We start from the raw sequence: 23,908 nt of genomic DNA on the forward strand, positions 1-23,908 counted from the left end.
TTTTAAACCAGGTTTAACCTGAACTTTATTATCCAAAGCAAATATATTTTTTGGTAATGAGGTCTCTAAAGAGATGCAATGACAATCCCTCATGGTGTAGGGCTGAAGGGTGTACATACTCAAACACCCAAGAATGCCTCTGAACTACCTCAGGGAATAAATGGTGTAACACTGTGGATCACATGAACTCTTATAAGTACCTAAGATTCTGGTGGTTTACACAAATCTCCTGAGCTGGCCTACCACCTTTGCCAGTAAAAACATAAGATGTGTGCTTCCCTTATCTTCACAGAATCACAGAATCACAGAATTTCTAGGTTGGAAGAGACCTCAAGGTCATCGAGTCCAACCTCCAACCTAACGCTAACAGCCCTCCACTAAACCATATCCCTAAGCTCTACATCTAAACGTCTTTTGAAGACTTCCAGGGATGGTGACTCCACCACTTCCCTGGGCAGCCTGTTCTAATGTCTAACAACCCTTTCAGTGAAGAAGTTCTTCCTAACATCTAACCTAAAACTCCCCTGGCTCAACTTAAGCCCATTCCCCCTCGTCCTGTCACCAGGCACGTGGGAGAACAGGCCAACCCCCACCTCGCTACAGCCTCCCTTGAGGTACCTAAAAAGAGCGATAAGGTCACCCCTGAGCCTCCTCTTCTCCAGGCTGAACAAGCCCAGCTCCCTCAGCCACTCCTCGTAGGACTTGTTCTCCAGGCCCCTCACCAGCTTCGTCGCCCTTCTCTGCACCCGCTCAAGCACCTCGATGTCCTTCTTGTAGAAGGATACAAGAAGGACGATGTCCTTCTTGTATCTTCATATCCTGTTATCCTGTTATCCTGTTATCCTGTTATCACATATTTAAGATCACATTGTCTTGTTACAACTCTGCACCCATATATAAGCAAATATAGTATTTTCAGCACAGAAATATAATGAGGACTTTTTGGAAGAATGTATGTAGTAATTAAGTCATTACTCCGAATATCCTGAAGGGCAAGAATTCATTTATGCACAGCAATCCAGGAATATGTTTAAATAGGTTAGAGGTCATGTGTTTTTGAAAAGGACAACACAGGCAACATAAAGTGTGCTGATAGTGCAGTTTGTATACAGAAGTATTCGTTTTCCACCCAACTTCCTTTAACCTTACTTGGGATTTTAGGAGTCAACTTGCAGAAAGAGAAATAAAAATTTTAAAAAAGGGTTAACTTTAAACAATTTTATACATTTAGGCATATTAATTTTATATATTTAGGCATCCAGACTAAATCAATAGATATAGAGTAATTCTTAACAGAGAGAAGCATCTCAACAAAACAAATCAAAACAAACTTCAGCACCTCAGCCAATGTATGTCACACCTTTACTGGAATGAAACAAAATACCTTCCAGAGGTTCCCTTTCTCTTCATACTTTAAATAAACATGATATGACAAGAAAATTCAGACCCAACTACTTGATAAGATGATTTTATTATGAATGCTGACTTTTTCTTTAATAACCATCTCGCCTTCCAAAATTCTAAAGTGGTAGCTTCATCTTGTTAATTCAAAATGCCGTGTTCCAACATAAAATAAAAAATATGGATCTGCGTACCAGTTTCTTCTTCTCAAGTGCATTTTCTCTTTTTGTTTTTAATACCCTAGAGATATTTTTAGAAGCTAAAATAAGTGATTAAAGACACTTCTGTTGTGTCAGTTTTATACTTTTAAGATGTCTAGGCTTTCTTATTTGAGGTTTCTACTTGTTTAAATCTAACTAGCTGAAATGGAAGCCACCCACACAATTTTTCTATGAAAATGAGATATTTGCAACATAATACTTGTACTGCAGTTCCATTCCTCCATCATATATACTACATTTAGTTTCAGTGGTCTGAACAAGCAAAGGCATGCACATAATTAATTCCATGAGGGACAGCTTATTCATACACTCGCACACACAACTCTTGCTCTTTGTATATCAGTTGCACATAATTTACAATGGCTATTTCTGCTAACTTGAGTACTCTGTAAATTAAATTCTAAATAAAGCTCCAAATTTTCAGACTTATTTTTCTTGTAGCTCCATCAAATATTTTCTATTGTCCTACATGCACATTAGTGCACGCACACACCCTGGAAAGGGCTTTTTCTATTCTTCAGCTTGTGCTATGTAGTAAAATGGTTTTAAAAATAAAATGGCAACAGTTGCTTGCACATGTGGATGTCATAAACATTTTGTGTTACGTTACAATCCAGCTCAATCAAACGCATTTTAGCAGCAGTGGGCATGGGAGTGGATATGGAATGCATTTTCTTAGACACGAAGGTGATTTGTAAGTTGCAAACGGGTAACACATACGGTGCGTATTAGTTGTAAGCTCACAAATGTTCTCCTGGTGACATGCATATATGTATGTAGGGTCTGCATTTAAAGTAAATAGGAAGGTAGTTAGGAAAAGAGCCCATCTTTTCCGGGATTATAACAGAATAGTGCCCAGGAAATCTCCTGGAGGAGATCTCACAGAGGCAGAGCAGCGCTCCCCGATCTCCCTCAGACTTTGCGGCCCCGAGGCCTCCCGCAGGGCTCCCAGTCCTCACAGCCCCACAGCCACCCCCTCCCCGCGGCTGCCCGCCCTGCCGCGCCCCGGTCGCCTAGGAGCGAGCGCCGCTCTAAAATGGCGGCGGCCGGCGGCGGGCAGGTGAGCCCCTTCCCGCCTCTCGGCGGGGCCGCCTGACGGGGAACTCGGGGCGCGGAGGAGGTGGGGAAGTGGCAAGTGCCGGGCCCGGAGGAATGGCAGGCGCAGGGCGCTTCCCTTTCTTCCCGTGCACAGGGGTTGAAAGCCTCCTCTGGGTTTTCTGGTCCGAAGTAGGTGCGTGGTTCCTGGCTGCGTGCCTGGCAGCTGGCCCCTGCTGCAAATCCCCAGGGACAGGCGTTTCTTTGGGGGGATGTGGTACAGCTGCTGTGCTCCCAGCAGCTTTTCTTTTTCTGTCTGCGGATGTTGTGGGCCATTTGGACAGCATTTTCTCCTACCTGACAGCTGGGAGCTGTATCAAGTTCTTGGAGAAGTGGCAACTATGTCCAGCCACCAGCTGTGCTGAGTAAAAGGCTGGTGCACCCTACCGGTCCCACTAGCTCTGTGCTTGCCCCACTGGGAAAGCACCACAGCTTCAGCCCATTTGCAAGTGAATCCAAAGTTACTTTATGTCAACCCAATGACCCCAGAGCATGCTCCAAAACTCATAGAGCGCCTAATACAGGCTGCTCTAACCATACGCATCAGTACTTCCAAGTTTGCAAAGTCCAATTTGCAATTTCATGTTAGAGGCAAGAGTGATATTAAAGGACATTGGGCATTTACTAAAGCCGTTAAATGTTTTACTGGTATGTTGCTTTTTATCAGCTGCTAGAATTTGAGATCCATAATACTCATGCTACTAGGATTGCTTTTACAAATTATGGCACATAAGCACTATATTCTGAAAATGATATTTGTGCCTACATTTTTCAAAATTAAATATACATGTAGAGTTTTCTGGATGTGTAGAATCATAGAATAGCTCGGGTTGGAAGGGACCTTAAGGATCAGCCAGTTCCAACCCCCCAGATAATTTTAAAAAGTCATGCGTGTAAAATAAATTTGCATATTCATTGCAAGGTAAGCTGTTCTCATGTTGAACACCTGTACTGTTTTGGCTGACATGAGTTGAGAAGCCCGTTCTCCAGCCAACCTCTGTTTTCATACATCTATGAGCTGTGGGTCTCTATAGAAAACTGGAGTAACATAACTGTTGATGTATTTTTTATCAATTAAAAATAGAAACTGCCAATTTGATATCTCTTTATCTGCCTTAGACTATGCTGTAGTTTGCGAGGTGCTGTGATTCATACATTAATTTTGGCATATGTATTAATTTAGACACTGAATATATATATGTTATAATGTAATTAATTATGCAGTATCTTTTGCTGACAAATGTACTGTGTACTGTCAGGCAGTAGAAAAACAGCTGAAGATCTGTGGCTTTAAGCGGAATATCGATGTCTTAGTATTGTATCTGGCTGGACAGTAAGTAAAATGTTTCTTCAGCTTTTACTAAAAATGGAGCACATGGTAAATGGTAACCTTTTGTAGCTCTTTCCATCTCTGAACATCATTTATATGTGAATTCTCAGTAAATCATATTTATACCTAGTCCATACATGTTGTGCAAGAAGAAATGGTGTAGATATATATGGATGTAGATAACAGAACTGCATTCCCAATGAAGTAGTTAAATGCCTCAGCCCTAGACACACAGTCCTCTAGCAACCCAGCATTGCTTGAGGGTCGGTAAGTTCATAGAGTTTTGCGTGAACTTCTACCAAGGGAACAGAGACATGAAGCTTAATGGGCTGATCCCTACCTGTTCTAACTAGCTTGTAAAGCTGGGTGAAAGACAGTCAAGAAAGCAAACGCAAAAACACAGGACCTGCCCAGTCTGAGAACTGCCAAATTTCTGACCTCCCTGAAGAAATCTGTTGTTGCAATAGCAAAACTCATTGGTAGCACCTTTGAAATTACCTGTGCATCACTACCATTAAGAATTGAAAGGAGGGCAGGGCAACATGAAGTGAGCACGAGAACACTTGTTTGGAGCTGACAGCACTGATCAGAGAAATGATCTCCTCAGTGAACTTTATGAAGCAGCTTAAGAGATAGGGCAGGTGAGGAGAATAAACCATGCAAAGTGAAGGAAGGCAAAGCTTTCACGAACCTGTGGGTGATCTAGGTTGATAGAGTGATATGCTGTAGGATGAACATGCTGAGAGGCTACTGTAGAGAGATGGATACATGACAGGACATACTTCAAAGTTTTTGAAAAGCATACTTTGAATTTCTGGCCAGGGCACAATTCCAACTGTTGCATACCTGTCTGCAGCCTCACAACTGTGTCTAGTGTTTGTATTGTTGATATCATATGTAAAGAACTAATGTAGTTGAATAATTCAGGGACAAGGTTTTAAAAGTCTCCAGGTTTTATGAATAAAAAAAAAGTGTTACAGGATTTCAGTGATTTAAGTGGAAATTAAGTGCCCTTGAAAGTCTCCATGTGTCCACTGGTATGTCTAAATTCCTTAGCACATCTCTCGATTTACACCATGAAAGAATTTGATGCTCTGTGAAAAGAAAATATGAAGCATATAGTTACTGTTAAATTATTATAATCTTTATTAACTTTATTATAGAAAGAAGAAAACACAGAAAATCCAAGTAAGGAAGAAATTTAAATAGAAATGTACAAGATGCATCCATGTATTTTTTAAACAATATGATAAAATTATTCTAATGCATATGTGTAAAATATTAAGACTATATATATATACAATCTTAAGAAGCACATTTTCTGATGTTAAGTACTTAAATATATGCCCTCATTGGCTTTGAAATACTTTTTTGTGTGTGGAATAAAAAAATGAATAAAAAGAAATTACCAGATGGCAGATACAGAAGTGATCTGTCTTTAAACCATCATCTTTCTCAAAATGGTTTAATGGGAAGACAGATCACTTCTGTAGCTGGCTTCTTTGATGATTGGAGAGAACCTATTTCCTTTTATTCTATACCAATTTATATAAACCTTGAATCTCAGCCAATCTCAGTATCAGATCATGCCTCCTTAACTGTTGATTTGACATATATTTCTGTTGGCTAAAGTACGAAGAAAATTAAAAAATAATAATGAAAGTCAATCAAACTAGAGGGAACAAAATTGTGTTTTTAAACCACTGCTGTTAAAGGGACATGAAAAAATTTACTTTTCATCACTGAAAGCTGTCATCCTAAGAAAACTGATTAACTTAGCAGTAGGTAGGAGTAGAGGGCTGGAGGCCAGAAAGTATCAGTTTGTAAGAGACATACAAAGTCTGGAAGGCATACAGAAAGGGACAGGCTCCTTTAGAGGAATTAAACTCTACCTGGGGCAAATTAAATGCCTTAATACCAGGAAAAAAACAAAAAAAAACAAAAAAAAACACACACACACACAAAAAAAACCCACAGATCAAGGCTTGGATATAGTAGAGATGAGGCTGTTAAAAGAGAGGAGTAAAGCCAATGAAAATGTAAATCTGTAAACTAAGTGTAGAAATGCAATGACAAAGAATATGAGGAGATTTGGGCTTTGCTATCTGAAAAGTAGTTCAGGGGTGTACAGGTAAAGCTATACAGAAAAAATAGAAAATAGTTCTGTAAAAGCTCTGGATGTCCCGTCAGCATTCAAGCGATTATCTTTAGTACTTACAGTAATGTACTTGCTTGTGACAATAAAATAAACACATAAATATGCGATCAGCATGGAATAATCTGATTGTCAGAAATACAGGAGAATAAAATTACAGCAGATGGACTGTGTGGGGTTTGCTCTTGACTTTTTTTCAAAAACAAGATCAGAAAAAGTGTCCACTCCTCCTCTGTATGTGGTGGGTTTGTTGGAAAAAAAAAAACACATGGGAAAAGAGACTAGGTTTCATAGCTGGAACACAAGCTGATTGAGTTATAGGCTGCTAATGTGAGGTTAATTCTTTCCAATGCTATTAATTCTTTCTGAAACACTTACCCTGGTGCTGCAAGATATTCAAATCAACACAAAGTTTTATTATGTCAATTAAAATTGTAAACATCATCTATAATTATTTGACAGGAAATCAATAATATTTATTTAAAACAACAAAACCCAGCAACAATTAGTGAAATTACTCAGCAGCTCACTCGTATTCTCTGGGTAGTAGGTAATTTATTACTTATAGTACACTAGCAAGCTCAGCTTCAACATGCTACATACAATTAACCAAACCCCCCTACAAGCAGAGACTACCAGCTTCAGTGAACATGCAGTTTCATGTAAAACAAGTGTGCTAATGAGTATGAGGAAATACGAAAGTTTATACAGCAGAGTAAAGGGGTGAAAAAAAGAGAAAAGATTTCACAGTGTGCATTAATACAAAAAATAAGAAATGTACAGTGATGTGCTAAGTGTCTTTCTTGCATCTCTGGCACTGTGGTTGGAGAATCTGTGTTGTACCTAAGACAGCTCTCTTTTTACATTTGTTGCCCTCTAGGATGCAAAAATCCTCCTCCTATGTTCTGAAGAGAATTTTAACAAGCTGCAAAGTAGATGAGACTCATACTCCCTGGAAAATAAATGCTGTTATGGAAAAATAATTTATAACTGAGTTTGTTCCAATTTCTTTACCACCTGCTGCTTTGTTATGCTTTCAGGTGTTTATAATGCATACATTGTTTCTCATTTTTGCTCTGTGTGTCTTTCCCTGCTATAATTTCTAGAGAATTGTTGCTTTTTAGTGTTTGCATAATATTATTTATAAAAAACTTAACCTTTTTTTTTTTTCTTTTTTTTTTTAAAGTCAGTAAGCACAATGAATATTAAGAAATTTGTTACTTTATTTTCTTCCACCAGAGGACTAAGAAGTATTCCAAGTCTATCACGCTTTCATAGGTTGAGGTACTTGTGGATTAACAACAATAAGGTAATAAAGCATACCTTTAAAAAGCAGAACAATGCATTAACATTCCCTGTTTATTTCATCACGGTTTTCCTAACATAAAATATGATTGTAGTATCTAGCAAATTTAACTGATTTATATAAGACAGTTTTGAAGAAACCATTGTTTTACATTAGAGTATAAGCTGATTTTTTTTTTTTTTTTTACATATCTCATTTATAAATTCCATGAATTCAAGGAGCTGAGTTTTTGTGCTAATGTCTTAGCAATAAAAAGACGGATTAGGTACACTTAGAACTATGTTATTGGAAAAGTTGCTTGATACCATACTGATACCTGAAGCCTAGGAGAGCATTTTCCAGTGTAGCTCATAGCAAGTGTTCTCTGCCCACCACAATGGGCAGCTTTTGGAACAGACTGACTTTAAGGTATTCTTAAAGAAACTTAGGGTTTTTCTAGTTCTTCAGGAAAGGAGCGGACTGCAGGAAATGCATAGGTCCTTCATTGTGCCCTTCCAGACATGCCTGGCTTGTTTCCTTGCAGGCTGGCAGCTGAGGTGAGACTCCTTTCTGCTGTCACGCACATGAGTGACATAAAACCCTTTCACATTTGCTCCCACCTGCACACAACAAGTAGCACTGCCATGCTAAGATGGATGCAATGTCTTCTGTCATTATGCAGGCTGTAATGTCATCTAAACATGTTTGAATTAAGAGACTTTGCTGGGCGAGTGACTAGAGTTTGACAATGAGCCACCGTAAATTCTGTTATATGGTCCTAAGGCAGTTATTCAGACTATGAGCCATACTTTCTCCATCTGTGCAAATCCAGATCATAGCAATTATAAGTACGAGTTCTACGACAATGCTCTGTAAAAATCCCCAGACACTACATTTTTCAGCCAAGTCTAGAATTATCTCATTTAGAAATCTCCAAATACATATCCAACCTTCCCCATTAGCCACTGGTGATTAAAAAAAAAAAAAAGGCTGGAGCCTGCTTTTAAATTTATTATTTTATAGTAGTTTACATGATTTTTACAAAGGGTGCAAGTTCTTAAAGCACCGTAAGTGCTTGCTCAGGTAAATAAGTAGCTCTGTGAGCAGCAGGAAAAAAAAAAAAAAGCATTCCATGTAATTTAGGAGTGTATGTATATCTGCTGCCCCAGGCTAACATCAATTATATAGCATGTTATGTAGACTTCGTTGAAAGACCTGTGGTTATCCAACTGTTTTCAAAAAAAGCAAAAATATGGATATGTGAAAAGGTTGAACTAAACCCACAGGTATAAGGCTTTCCCTTTTACTTCTAAAGGGCACTAAAGAATAAGGAGAAATGGCCTGATGACTAAGCAGAGCTGAACTGGTTGATCAGTAAAAGATAAATAAATCTGATTTTTGCATAGGTCTTACTTTCCTACTTATGCTGTAACAAAAATCATTCATTCAATGTTCTGCATAACTTGTGGAAAAAAAAAAATTCTGTATAAACTGTGGAGAAGCCACTAAATGGCTGTTCTGAGAAGACTTCAGCTAATAGGGGAAACACATTTTTCTGATCTTCAAAGAGCTAAACACTTTTTAAATTTCCTTTAAGAACACATTACAACAATTTCATCACAAAAAGTAAATTTAAGATGATCTTAAAACAAACTTGTCAAAGGTAGAGAAGTGCCGCTATATACAATAGGTATGTGTATCATAGTATCATACAATCATAGAATATCCCAAGTTGGAAGGGACCCATAAGGATCATCAAATCCAACTCCTGGCACTGCACAGGTCTACCCAAAAGTTTAGACCATGTGACTAAGTACACATTTCAAACGCTTCTTAAATTCAGACAGGCTTGGTGCAGTGACTAGTTCCCTGGGGAGCCTGTTCCAGTGTGCAACCACCCTCTCAGTGAAGAACCTCTTCCTGATGTCCAGCCTAAACTTTCCCTGTCTCAGCTTAACACCATTTCCGTGGGTCCTATCACTGGTGTTTACAGAGAATAGGTCACCTGCCTCTCCACTGCCCCTCGTGAGGAAGTTGTAGACTGTGTTGAGGTCTCCCTTCAGTAGTGTAGGCCCTACACTACGCATGGTACAATAATCATTGTGAAGAATATGATTTTAGTTTCAGAATGCTGTTACAATGGTCAGCTTGCTACCCCATTGTATATACTTTACCTCGCACTCAAGTCAAGACTGATCACTAAAAACTTCTAGAGTATGCCAGTTTTCGGATAGGCTGTGTTTATACTTCTCCAAAGTTAAATTCAGACTGACATATAGAAGTTTTCCTAACTCTAATTTCAGATCCAAGATTTAACTTTCTTGAAGAAAAACTACTGCTTGACTGAACTATATCTCAACGACAATGAAATCACAGATATATCAGGTACAAATCTTCCCTTTTCAGATTATTGGACAGAAATCTATACCTTCGGTTCTATGTATTGGCATTCGAATTTGTAACAGTGGACTACAGCCAGTAACTTAATGGTTGAAAGCTCCCATGTATGGGTAAATGTTAATTATTTTCTTCCAATGTACTTGAGTGGCTGTAACTAATAGCCAATATCAAGTTTGTGCTGGTCTAAGGGAATGAAATATCATTCACTTTAATGTCAGGCAATTGTAAAATATTTTTGATCTAGGATGACCATATTTTATATTCAAGATGGATATGCAAAGTTCTTTTTACATCTGGTGATTTGTAGTCCTCTTGCTGACCAGGCACTGCATAAGCTGATAGAACCTTCTGGGAGCCATTTATGTTTACGTGATGAAAAGCTGATTGCAGTGCTAACGGACTTAGCATGAAAATGAAAGAACAATAAATTAACGAGATGTCCCACTTCTAATGCAGGTTAAGGTTCTGCAGTTTCTTTATGATGCAGTTATATTTACAATCAGAAGTATTTTGCAATGTTACTGCAAAACCATTTTATTCTAAAATTCAAACTTTATCCTATCCATCTATTTAAATTTTGCTTGCTAGTGTAGATTAAAGTATCTATTTCAGACCAGTGAATTGCTGAATGAAAAGCCCAAAACATATTAATAAACCTGTGTATTTTAGGTGTTCTAAATGCTAATATTTTACTCTTCTCAGTCCCTATAAACTGTTCAGATAATAAATTATGTTGATTAGTTCTTGTGAGATTTTGAGAAAAGTGAATGTTTGAAAGAAACATTCAGACACGAGAGACATTACAGTAGATACCAACGTATGTGCTAAACCTGAGATGTCTAAACCTGATGTGGTGTGACGATGTGAATATATAGTCTGTGCCAGCAACAACGGTTATTTGGAATAACTTTTAAAATACATTTATAATAACTTGAACTATTTCCTACGGCATATGCAATGCATTGCTTGCAAGGCAAATGTAATATTAGCTAAGGATAAAAGGAAGTGAAGAGGAATTAATCAAAGATCACTGGGACATAGGAGGAAGGAAGGGATACAGGAAGGGAGGAAGAAGGTAGTTGATGTTGATTTGTTGAGGCAAGAGTGATGGAGACAAATGGAAAGAACTGGAGCAAAAAAAAACAAAAGCAGTGAGGCATATGTTTAAATGATGTGACTAGAAAGACAGAAGAGATATTGAAATCTCTGATAGTGTGTTTTTTTTTTTTCCTCTTTTTTTTTTCTATTCTCATGCAAGGTGTTATAAATATGCAGACCTAGGTGGACAACTAGAATGTCAAATATAGTGTGCAACATAAAATAATTATTTAATAAATACAATGAAATATGTTGAAAATATTTATTTTTAATTTAATTTAATTTAATTTCATTTCATTTCATTTCATTTCATTTCAGGTGCTCTGAAACACTTGTGTGCACTACAGATTCTGTTGCTTCATAACAACCAGTTAAAACAACTTGGCAAAACAGTGAAGGAATTAAAAGGAATAATAAGCCTGCAGACCCTAAGTAATACCTTATTTCTATTTTGCAGAACACTAGTAGTATTTTTTTAGTGTATGATGTTTCTTGTCTGTTTCTGCATCATTTGCTAATAGCTTTTGAAGCTAATTATCAATTTCAACCAAATGTGACCGAAGAAAGAGATCTGTAAAGCATGACAACTCCACAGAGTACTGCTACTACAGAAAAAAATGCTCAGTGAGTTCAAAAGTTAACTGCTTTTGGCTGTTGGCTAGCCAGTCTCCGGGATGAGTAGTGTGGAGGCAGTCAAAGCAGTTTGTAAGGGAACGTGGGAGTACACTGCTCACGGAGGTGAAGGGAGATGAGAAACTGATGTTATTGCTGTTGCGAGTGTGAGGAAGGTTATAGAACCCAAATTCCTGTCTTGTTAATTACATTGCTTGGATAACTTATATTCTACATCTTTTTGGTAAATCTGTGGATTTCCAGAGTCTAAGATATTAGTATTTAGATATTAAGTATAATAGTATCTGTGGTATAATTTTTCGTGTACCGATTGGAAATAAAAGTTGCATAGGATCTGAAATTTGAAATTAAATGATACAAGACAGTGCTGTCACTACTGAGTTACACTCTAAGGAGTAGCCTTCAGGGAAGTAGGATTATATGCTATTAACCTGTTGAAAATGTGAATGTAAACAGTTGGTTTTTTTTTCATGGTTCCTAAATGAATGTTGTCTTTGGACATGCCAAACTCTCAGTACTTTGAGAAAACAGGAAATTAGTTTCATGTCTTATCACAGTTAATGGAGGCGAGCGTCATCAAACCATACCTCTTTATGTATTCAAAAATTGAATTTTTGACCGCAGGAAAGGAAAAATGGCTTGAAAATTATACTTTTAATTGAACTTGATGTTGGTCTAAAATTCACAAACAAATCAAGTGTTTCAGAAGACAACATGCCAGCAAAATCATTATTTTTTTTTGTTATGGGCAAAACTGAAAAAATAGTCCATGTAAGAATGCAGTTGTTTGAAGTGATTAGGCAAAGTCTGGACAGACATCCTATGTATGAATGGTGCTGTCAGTTGAATTTAATGTTATAGCTCTGCCAATTAATATGTTGCTTCATAAAGCACAGCGAGTTTGTTGTGCTTTTTGCAGTTGTGTATGGGAAATAAAGAGAAATAGTTAAAGTACTGCTGAGTTATTATGAGTGGCAGTCACAAAGACACCATGAAAACTGGATGGATATTGAACTGGTCACTGCTATGGAAAAACAATTATTTAAAAGTACTATCAAACAGAATACATAGAGTAAGCCGGTCTGCCCTGATTAAAATGTTATTCAGTTCAAAGATATGAGAGTAAATGCAAACCATTGGAAGAAACTTAATAATCTGCTTTACAGTCATTCCTTGCTAAGCTTTCAAAAATTTTTCAGTGCCTTTGCTTCAAAGAAATTAGATAGTACTGAGTTCTCAGATTAACAGTACTACATTAGTTTAATAAAATACATTATCATACATGTATTTGAAGTAAATGACAGCAATAAATGAACAAAATAAATTTTGAAAGTGATATCCTACATATCGTATTACTGTAGCATTTATCTGCCTGTCTGCAGAGTTCAGAAACGTGAGATGGGTACCACATTTGGGCTGTGTATCTTTCAAAAGGCCTGTGCCCATATTCAGCTTTATAAAATAAAAACTGTTTTGGAAATGGGAAGGTTCTCGCTGTTGTGAGGTAGATCTTTTTTAGATTTATTTGTTTGTTTGTTTGTTTATTTATTTATTAGCTGGACAATTTGATAAAAAAGTAAAACAACTTGCAAACCTTCAATAGAACTTCCGGAAAATTAATATTTAATTATTGTGTAGCACTGGTGGACATTAGAATTGTTAAAATGGGGCAGTCTAATACGCTATTATTGGGCACTTCAGAAGCAACATTCAGCTACCAGAATGTTGCATTTCTCTTTCTTAAGGCTCTCGTGATTTTTAGCCACTGCACTGCAATGGAGTTGAAGCATAACAAATCTCTTCATCACACAGTTAGGGAAGAAAGTCAGCTTCTAAAGATTTACTGGATAGGTTGTTCAAAACTGCAGCCTTTTGGGAGATACAGAGGGATTCTTTATGGGCTCACCTTGTGCTCCCATCTCTGCTTTGGAATCCAAGATTTTTGTTATGTACTCTGTAAATTGCCTCAGCTGATTTATTATCCACAACTGATAACATCTTGCTGCCAGTCCTCAGAAAACTTGTTTTGTTCTTCACTGTGTTTCTACCACAATAGTTCCTTTCTGCCCCGTGTGGGACAGGCACACTGTTTTCCTACAGTCTCAGTTGAGAAAACAGACAAAACTATGGAGGAAGAAAGTATTATCCCTAATTTGTAGAATGAAAACTACATGACTTTGACTGGAAAGTAGATAGCAGAGCCTAAAATTGATCCCAGATGTTTTGTAAAATAAGACCATCTTGATCCATACAATGGCTGGATTTATTTTAAGAACAAGCAGCAGAAAAATTTGTATAGTATAAAAAAAACCCACCAGTCAGTACTGGGGAGGAGGGATGTGCTCCAAGTAGCATCCAGATTCAGAAGGACTCAGTATCAACCCCTCTTTGTGTCTTGGAAAATCTCTCTTGAATTGCCATTCCATTCCAGTACTGCTTGAAACACAAAATTTACTAGCTTTTAGAGAAATTTCTGAACCATTTTTCTGTCTGGAATGCTATCACATATTGTCTTGACTCAAAATCAGACTTACCAGACATCTACCTAATGTTATTTCAAATTAACACCACCTAGAAAAAATGGCTGCGCACTACTGTGTTCAATAAAAATGTAACTTTCTTTTGCTGCCACCTTGTGGCTTTTTTACTACTTCTATATACAGTGATTTTGTTGAAAAGTCATTAAAGAATTAAAAATTTTAATTTCTTCTCTCTATACATGAACAGACATTTTCTGCATAAAAGATGTCAATTCCTTTTTCCAGACAGACTGAGCCCTCAAAACAGTCGGGCAGTACCATCAAACACAGAGCCCTCTTTGGCAGTCAAACCATCCTGAAGAATAAAAAATGACACCCATTCTCAAAGCTGTGTAGAATATTTCTAGATTTCTTTCTTCCTTTAGTGTCCCTGAAATATCAGAACCCTTATTTGTGTCTGTAATGCCACCTTTCCCTACATGCAGAAATTACATAAATGAGAGGATTTTTTGCCCTATAATGAATATTAGCCACAGCCTCTCCTCCAACAGAACAGTGTAGAAGTTGTCAAAATTATTAACTTTAAAAGTTTTTTTTTGCCTGCTCTGATCTTAAGGTAGAAACCTTCTGATTATTTTTACTTTACTGTCCAAGTGGAACAGTATTTGTGTAAGGAGAATGCAGCATTATTATGTTTTTAATTTTGAAAACAAACAAACATAAAACTTTTTTTTTTTTTCCTGTTTTCTGATTTGGGAATGAGCCAATTTCTGCTTTAATCAACCTCAGATATCATTTGCATGAACCAAACCAAATCTGGCATGTAAGCTAGGCGAATGTTCTACATCTGTACAAAGCAGCAGCACAGGGCTGATTATCTGCCTCTGTGGTGCAATTTTAGTCAAGTTGCTAATGGGCTTTTGAAGCTTAGGGCCTCACCTCTTAATGAAAGTTGGTGGCATCCAGGTTCCAGGAGCTTAGGCCCTTTTAAACATTTTAGTCTTTAGGTTTCTGAGTTTTCAAAAACTCGTCTTCCATTGGTACATCAGAAAACGGAGTGTCTACATTTTATATTGCATCTCTGAGATGCAATATAACTTTATATCAGCTCCGACAAAGCCTTTGGAGTCCTGAAGCTCATCTTTTTGCAATTAACTCTCTCCCCCCCTTCAAATTTTGTCTTATCTTTAAGCCATCACACCTAAAAGACTACTACAATTTAAAATAGGCATCACCTAACAATACACAATAAAATCAAAGGCAAGTACTTAGTGGTTTTGTCTGTAAGTTGTAAAAAACACAAAAAAGCTTCAAAGGCTCATCGTGCATAATGGCACCTTTATTTGGTTCTTGCCTGTGGTATTTTGCATCCTGTGCAATAAGCCACTTCTTGCAGTCTGTGCTCAGCTGAGTAATTTTGTCTGTGTAAAGAAACTGCTTTATTTACCTACTATAAAAATAATTTGAATTAATACTATTTTGTACAAAATCTTTGGCAACTATTATAATTTAATTTTCCCATCTTGCTAAGTTTGTTGTTTTTCTTTTGTTCTTTTGTTGGTGGTGTTGGTGTTGTTTATTTTGTATATATTTTGCAGACTTATTCCATAACCCTCTTGCACATGATCCAGACTACCGCCTTTACGTGATACACTTCCTTCCTTCAGTACAGCTCCTTGACAGGAAATGTAAGAATTGCTTTTCTCTTTTCACGGAGATTGTTGCTTTTGATTTTAATCCATTTGGAAAAAATAGGTGAATTAATTTCTTCAAGTTTTTTATATGCATTTGTTGATACAGCAAAAGATCTAATGAACTGGTAGCTATTTTGTGCAAGGTTTGTCATGCAAATAGACAATTGGCATAAACAGCTGTATGGCATAAACAGTTTACTTTGTCAAACATTTTTTATTTCTGTCTTTTTCTGTTTGACTTATGTATATTTATCCTGTAGTTGGTCTGTATATTTGGGGGTAAGAGATAAAAGCCATAGTTAAGAAACACCTACCTACATTTTATATGCATATGAACCTGTACGTGAGTATATCTACATACACCTACCTACCGGGAGTTGGACTCAGTGATCTTTGTGGGTCCCTTCCCACTCCGGATATTCTATAATTCTATATGAATTCTATATGCATTCAGACTAACATATTTACAAGTGATCCTGTGTACTTAGATATGGATAATATTCTCAGGTGTCTGTATGTTTCTATACAGTTTAAATGCTTACGTGCACATTTCCTGATAAGATCCATGCTGACCAAGCTGTTAAATATAAATCTTCATGAATCATCAGGAGATCTTTCACAGCTGTAAATGCTACTGAAAAAATAATGATCTTGAGAACAGACAGATGATAAATCTATAAACATGACAGTGGAGCCAGGAACTTAGCTTCGTGATTTTGTCTTTGGAGTTGGGAGAGCCGTGTGATTCACTGGGAAGCACTGTGAGAGGTGTTGATTCGTACCCCAGTTCTTCCTCATAAAAAACAATGAGGAGAAATGACAACATCATCTTGAAAACCTGTTCCCAGTCTCTAGGAGAAACAGGATGCAGGACTTGAGATGGCAACCACAAGATTTTGCATGGGCTGGCAGGTTGCACAGCTCCGTCATAAACGAAAACTGGCGGGTGGGACATCGTATGTGTCAGGGGTTAGTGAGCTGCTGGATTTGACCATAGCCATTTGCCTACACATTCATCTTGTACACTGGTAACTGTACCTCCAGTCTCTTTGATATTTGGGCTGGTGTTACACCTGTGCTTAGCACTTCCATCAGACAATTTTACTATAATCATTTTTGGCTAGGGTGGGGTGACTGCAGGTAAACCTGCTGGAAAATACATATGGCATTTACAGTTCTGGAAACATTTCCATAAAACTTTGTGGACTTCTCTCTTCAATACACCCATACTGTAATTAGTCTTGGCTTAGGACTTGAGGCATTAATTTGTACCAAGCCATTCCCTGGACTTTCTGTTTAGTGAACTATTTCTTTAACGTTACAAAGACTGTACTGTTAAATAAAATGTTCCCTTTTTTGTGTTAAATGGAAAATGTTCTGGCTGCGGAACATTCCCACAGCTCTGTCCTGGCTGTCTGCTTTACGCAGGACACATGCTCACACTTCTGTTACCTCCAGGCATGGCTACTGCAGTTCCTTTCTAATTAGTCCCCCAGACACCATGACTTAAAAGCTCCCCAGAATTCAAAATGTTTCTGCCAAAGTTATGTTCTAAACCTGCAGCTCACTTCTATTTCTTATCTGAAGTGCTGGATTAGCATGCAGTTCAAATCATGAAAGTTAAAATCCCCTATTTGACTTAGGGTCTCAAGCTCTTTCTTTAAAATGTAAAGTTACTTTTTAAGTAAAGTGCAAAACAAGAAAACATGAAGCATTTCTTTGGATTGTGGTCCTACAGTTTTCTCTGTAATTGAGGGATGGGAATTGAACTGATTTTGAAGCAGGATTTGTTTTCACTATTCATACAGAAGCTTCCAAGTCTTTAGTAACTTCTACAGTAGGTCTCATTAAAATGGTAATGAAGAGACTTGCTTTCTAGTTTATTGGTTTAAAACGCCTGATCCTACTGCATCCAAAACAAATACTTGATTTTATTTGACAGGGCTTCACTTCAGAGCCATTGGAAGTATCACTCCACAGTCCCATTCTGAATCATGGTGAAATCATGCAGTTACAGTGCAATTGTTGTAAAACTCTGTACAAAATAATGGGAATCGCCTTCTGCATGCACATAGTTGATACCAGACTTTTAAGTTGATAGAAATAGTATTTTTTTTAATATCCCTTTTAACAGCAGTTACACAAAGAGAAAGGGAGTCAGCATTTCATCTTTATAGCTGTGAGCTGTCTTGTGTTATGGAGTCAATAGCTTTTGGAAAGAGAGTAAATACACCGCTGGGGACCGCCATGGGAGGCAGCAGAGGTGCTCAACCAGCCAGAAGACTGATGATGGCCCCAGGTATTTATAATAAAAAAAAATGAGAGTATACATATTTGAGTGATTTGAATTAGAAGAAAACAAGTTATTTTCATTCTTTACAACTTTAAAGTTCTTTACATTCATCTGATAAAAAGTTGTTGTCTTTAGTAGTAAAATATAAATGCATCAGGAACTCAACCAAACTGCTTCAAGTCAGGAGCACTGGTGGCAACAGCCAACAAATGATTCCTTCGCCTGCGTCTATTGTGACAAATATGCTTTTGCCACTCCCTGTAGTTACAGAATTGTTTTTAAGATACAAACAGCATTTTTTCCAATATGTATCTTTATGTTTTGTTGTTGTTTGGTTTTGCTTTTTTTTTTTTTTTTACTTTTGTTTAGTTAAAACATTTCAATATACTACTATGCTGACTTGGTGATCAACATCATAGAGTTTTGATGCCCTCTAGTGCTTTTATAAAATAATCTCTTGAAGAATTTATTTCCTCCTAGTGATGTTAATTTTGCATATCTTGCCTAGTTTTGTAAGCAGAGGCCTGTTTATGTTTTCCAAGCTAAGACTGTTTTAATGATGTCTGGTAATAGCATATAAAGTAATTTTTAAAGAGTCCTGAAAACATTCACAGCTGTAAGACTGTGTAAGGTCCTGGCACAAGAAAGCAGGTGAGTACCATCCATAACCTTGTGACTTGTATCATGGGACCTTTCAGAACAGACCTTGGATTTCCACACAATACTGTCTGTCTTCTGTGAAAGAAGAAAAAAAAACACACAGAAATGTTTATCTAGGGAAAATAAAATATGACAACTACATAAGCTTAAAAAAAACTAGGTATTTGTTTCCACAGTAATTGAATAAAAGATGATATTACACATTTCAAATCTTTTGCTGGTTTTTAGTTAATTTGAACTAAAAAGTATTTTAGGATCAGGATGGTAATCCTCAGCTAATCAAACTGCTGTGTAGACATTAATGTCTTAATTTGAACTTTTTCTTACAGATTGTGAATTTGGAAATCACACAAATAAGTAAGTATTTTTTTCTATACTTTTTTGTTTCTTTTTCTTTTGTATTTCAGAAACATTTAATTATTTTCCTCTTCCTGTACATAAAATAAACCCTAACAGAAGGAAAAAACCAGTAAAAATAATCTTTCAAAAATGTTTCTGGTCTTTTGTATTTAACATAGTTATAACTCTGCATTATTCTGATATGGCAGCCTACTCACTGCTGTTTTAAATTTAATATTGAAAGGTATTCCAGGTATATAAAAATGCTATTTATTTATAAGATCAAGTACTGATTGCTAGAAAAAGTGTGCCTGAAGCATTACTGCATCAGAATAGCTGTTCTGTCTTGTGGCATTAACAACTTTCTCCTGTCTGGCTGTCCAGTAATACACACAGTCTGGAAAATATTACTTACCTGTAGAAGGATTTTTATTATTTTTAGTCTATAGTTGATGTTATATTTCAACATCATAGAAATAAATGTAAAACTCACTTCTGTTATCTCTGTGCCTAGACTGAGGCAGTATAATGGCCACATTTTAATGCAATGAAATTTTAAAATGCTATCTTTATAAGGCATATTTACAATCTTAAGATATTGGGTTTGTTTATACTTTCTGGTTTCATACATCAAAATATTTGTAAGATGTATTAAAGGAAATAAAAAAGCCTACACATAGAATTCATAGATTCACGCAGTCATAGAATTTTTTAGGTTGGAAAAGACCGCTAAGATCGTCTAGTCCAACCTTTAACCTAGTACTGCCAAGTTCACCACATCTACACGTTTTTTGAAGACCTCTGTCCTGGTTTCAGTTAGCACAGAATTAATTTTCTTCCTAGTAGCTGGTGGAATGCTGTGTTTTGGCTTAAAATGAGAAGAGTGCTGATAACACCCCGATGCTTTAATTGTTGCAGAGCAGTGCTTATACTAAGCCAAGGACATCTCAGCCTTTGCTCTGTCCTGCCAACGGGCAGGCTGGGGGGTGCAGTAAGAGCTGGGAGGGGACAGACCCAGGACAGGTGACCCAAACTAGCCAAAGGGGTATTCCATACCATCTGACGTCATGCTAAACAATATATAGGGGTGGCTAGCCGGGGGGAGGGGGCCGGACTGCTCGGGGTTAGGCTGGGCATCGGTCAGCGGGTGGTGAGCAATTGCATTGTGCATCACTTGTTTGTACATACTATTATTACTTTCGTATTATCCCCATTGTATCATCATTATTATTATTGTTATTATTATTTTTGTTATTTTTTTTTTCCTGTCTTATTAAACTGTCTTTATCTCAACTCACGGGCTTCACTTTCCATTTCTCTCCCCCGTCCCAGAGAGGGAGGGGGGAGGGTGAGCGAACGGCTGCGTGGTGTTTAGCTGCCGGTCGGGTTAAACCACGACAACCTCCATGAATGGTGACTCAACTACTTCCCTGGGCAGATTATTCTAATACTTCACAACCCTTTCAGTGAAGAAATTTCTCCTAATAGCCAACCTAAACCTCCCCTGTTGCAACTTAAGGCCATTTCCCTTCATCTTAACACTTGGTGCATGGGAGAAGAGCCCAATCCTCACCTTGCTATAGCCTCCTTTAAGGTAATTGTAGAGCGTGATAAAGTCTCCCCTGAGCCTCCTCTTCTCCAGGCTAAACAACCCCAGTTCCCTCAGCTGCTCTTCATAAGCCTTGTAGCTTCTAGACCTTTCAACAGCTTTGTTGCCCTTCTTTGGACACGATTTCCCTTCTTTAGACAGCATGATGATTTCCTTTAACAACTTGATTTTATATACCTAATTACTTTGAATACAGCTCTTTACAATCAGCCTAAATTACGTTCAAAAATTATTTCCTGCTTTCAGTGGAGTTAGTTGTCCTCATGGATACAGTGTACAGTTTCCTCTCCATCTTACTTACGTAGATGCTTAGGCTTTACAAGGTACCTGAGCATTTAACAAAGTGCTATACTCAGTGGGAATAGTCACATGATTTCTGTTAGGTATGTGTTACTACAGCTACACATTTGTGAAATAAGTTCTTACAAATTCAGTTTTTAATACTGTATCTGAGTCTAAATTTTTTTTGGTCTAACATGAAGCCTGTGTCAATTCTGAACTGATGTTGCAAGTCTGCTGCTTCTCTCTCCCAGACTGCAGCTGTGGCGGGATACCTGAACAACACAAGTTCTTGGTGTTCTGTGTTCAGAGTTTTGGATTCACTTACATGGTGGCTATTTAAAAGACCCATGCTGAAATAAAAGTTGCATTTGCATTAATGGATATCATATCACTATGAAATCATAAAGTACACAGTTTTATGATTTACACTTCTAAGAATCAGAACATGAAAATGTACAACAATTATACTTTTCATGAAAAAGAAGCAGTGAAAACAAAATAGCAAATTCAAGTCTGCCTTAAATGTATTTTAAATAATTTATTGCATGAATATTTTTTCCTTAGAGTCCTGTGATTCTGAACTTCTCTAGTTTTGTTTTGCTTTTTAAAAATTTGGTGACAGAAGGAAACCTTCCAAAATTAAATTTTTTAAAATCCTCGCTGTTAGTATCATCGTGACTTCTACCTTCATTTTCTACACAAAGTGTGCTTAGTAAGTTAGCTCCAAATGAGTTTGGAAATATTGAGATAATTTACATTTGATTTGTTCTTTTTGCAGAGTTCCATTTGAGAACCCTGAAGATGCTGTTTTACTACGGGCAATGACAAGATCTGTAATGGTATTTTCCTCTCTTGACTGGAACAAAGTATCCACCTGTCGAGAAAGACGTCTTGAAAACAAAGCAGAAGATTCCCCTGAGAAGCTGACAATCCAATTCAGATGACTGCTTTCTTGCTTAAGAAAAAAGTCACTCCTCTGTCTAGAGCAGATATAAACTTCTTACATAAGTTAATATCTCTATAACAGAAGTACACCAAACCCCACATCCAATTAAATTAACTTCCAGCAACAAAAAGTATTAGTGTAATATTCCTTTTATTATCAAATACACGTATATTATGTGGAGAGTCACGAAATAAAGAAATCAAATTATAAATAGTGGCAATGTTACAATAAAAGATGTTCGAAATGCAATTCTTACCATGCTTCTGTTACCACAAATTATTAAAGCCAAAATAGAAGCCAATTTTTTAAGAAATTAAGGATGAATTACTTTATTCTTTACCATTTCTACTGGCTAATATTGACTTATTATGTTCACTACTAGTAATTTGGGTTCCTCCGTCAAAATAGATATCAGATAAACCTCATTAAGCTTTTCTAATTTATTAGAGGAGTTAAAGTTCCAATTTGCTGATTTGTGAGCTGCACGAATTCACCAAAAGTTCTTAGTTTTATGAGGATGCTGCGTTGGGTCTCACTGCTGTGGAGCCAGGAGCTCTTAAGTGCTGAAATCTGGCTCTTGTCTCTGGCTGCTCATATTCCCCCAGGATGCGGGCCTCTATTTAGCAGTCCTTGTGGAGACGGGGCATATCACATGAAGCGCACTGGCCCCAGCCTGCTGCCAGTGCTGTAGCAATACACCTGACGCTTTTGGCTTCTCAAGGCAGTTACCACAAAGGGAGCCAGCAGGCAATGTGTATGCAGATGTAAAGTAATACATTTCCTCACATCTTTCCTTCTCCATTCTGCCAAAGGCTTACTTTCAGTCAATGCTATCTGACATATCAAAGCCCTTCTTCAGCCCAGGGCTTGTCTTCTGAGTTCCTTTTTTTTTTGTCCTCAGCTAGCACTGAGTCACGGAGCAGTCTAGGCTGGCAGGGATCTGTGGGTCCAACCCCTGTTGAAAGCAGGGCCTGACATTAGGTTATCCAGCATCCTGTCAAGACAAGTCAAATATTTCCAGGGAGGGTGAGACCACCACTTCTTGGCAACCTCTGGCAGTGTTTGTTTAATTGCAATCCCGAGCAACTTTCTCATATCCAGATGGAATTCTGCCTGCAACAACGTGGGCCTGTTGGCTCTTGTCCCGTCATTGTGCATCTCCATCAAGATGGTTCATCATCTCTGTAGCTACCTCTAGGTGTTATAAGACTGCGATTATATCTCTCCAAGTCGTCCTTTCTCTGGAGTTGAACAAGCTCCTCCAGCTCTCAGATCACCACGATGGCACACTAGCTGGAAGCTCTCTTGTTTTTTCATGTCTCTCTTGGTCCAGGTTGACTAAAACTGGACACAGTATTCCAGGTGTGGCCTAACAAGTGCCAAGTCAGGTGGAATAATTACACCCTCGACCTGCTGACTATACTTTTGTCTTTACCTTCAGTGCTGCCAGGGCATACTGCTGGCTCAGGGGCAGCTTGCTGCCCGCCAGGACTTCCAGGTGCTTTTCAACAGACCCAGACAAATCCCAGCCTGTACCGCTGCTTGATATTATTCCATCCCAGATACAGGACTTCATCCTTTGTTAAACCTTGTAATTCCTTTCACCTTTTTGATGTTAGATTCCTTCCTTTTTGATTTCAGCTTCCTTATTTTTCTTGCTTAAAGCTGTATGCATTTTCTAAATGCCCTTAAATCATCCTCATCTCTGAGGTTTTAAAAGGTAGATCAACACCTTGGTAGGTTTCAAGAACATTTAATTTCTCAAATAGAATAAGTTTACAGAGAAGCTAGATCAAATAATCCCTAGATTGTCTGGCTCTTTTGAACTCTTACAGCTGGCTGTGCTCACAGAGGTAGTCTGCAATGTAATAATTTCATAGCAGCAATTTCACAATCCCAGAATCTGTAGTTTCACATCAGATTTCACATGTCATAATTGACACGGAAAAGGCTGAATTTAATGTTTTCTTTGAAAGCAGACTGCACC

General features: G+C 37.5%; 1 protein-coding gene across 1 annotated transcript; it reads left to right on the forward strand.

The window, feature by feature from the left end:
- Positions 1-3,196: 3,196 nt before the first annotated feature.
- Positions 3,197-21,919, forward strand: LRRC72 (leucine rich repeat containing 72; the record flags this gene model as incomplete). Its single annotated transcript, XM_084283050.1, has 9 exons — positions 3,197-3,365; positions 3,942-4,050; positions 7,442-7,511; positions 9,791-9,872; positions 11,304-11,417; positions 15,697-15,786; positions 17,927-18,091; positions 19,075-19,102; positions 21,754-21,919. The coding sequence occupies 9 exons, from the start codon at positions 3,197-3,199 to the stop codon at positions 21,917-21,919; spliced, it is 993 nt and encodes a 330-aa protein (XP_084139176.1).
- Positions 21,920-23,908: the final 1,989 nt, after the last annotated feature.

Source organism: Netta rufina (genome assembly GCF_964035555.1).
Source record: "Netta rufina genome assembly, chromosome: 2".
In the NCBI taxonomy this organism is placed as follows: Eukaryota; Metazoa; Chordata; class Aves; order Anseriformes; family Anatidae; genus Netta; species Netta rufina.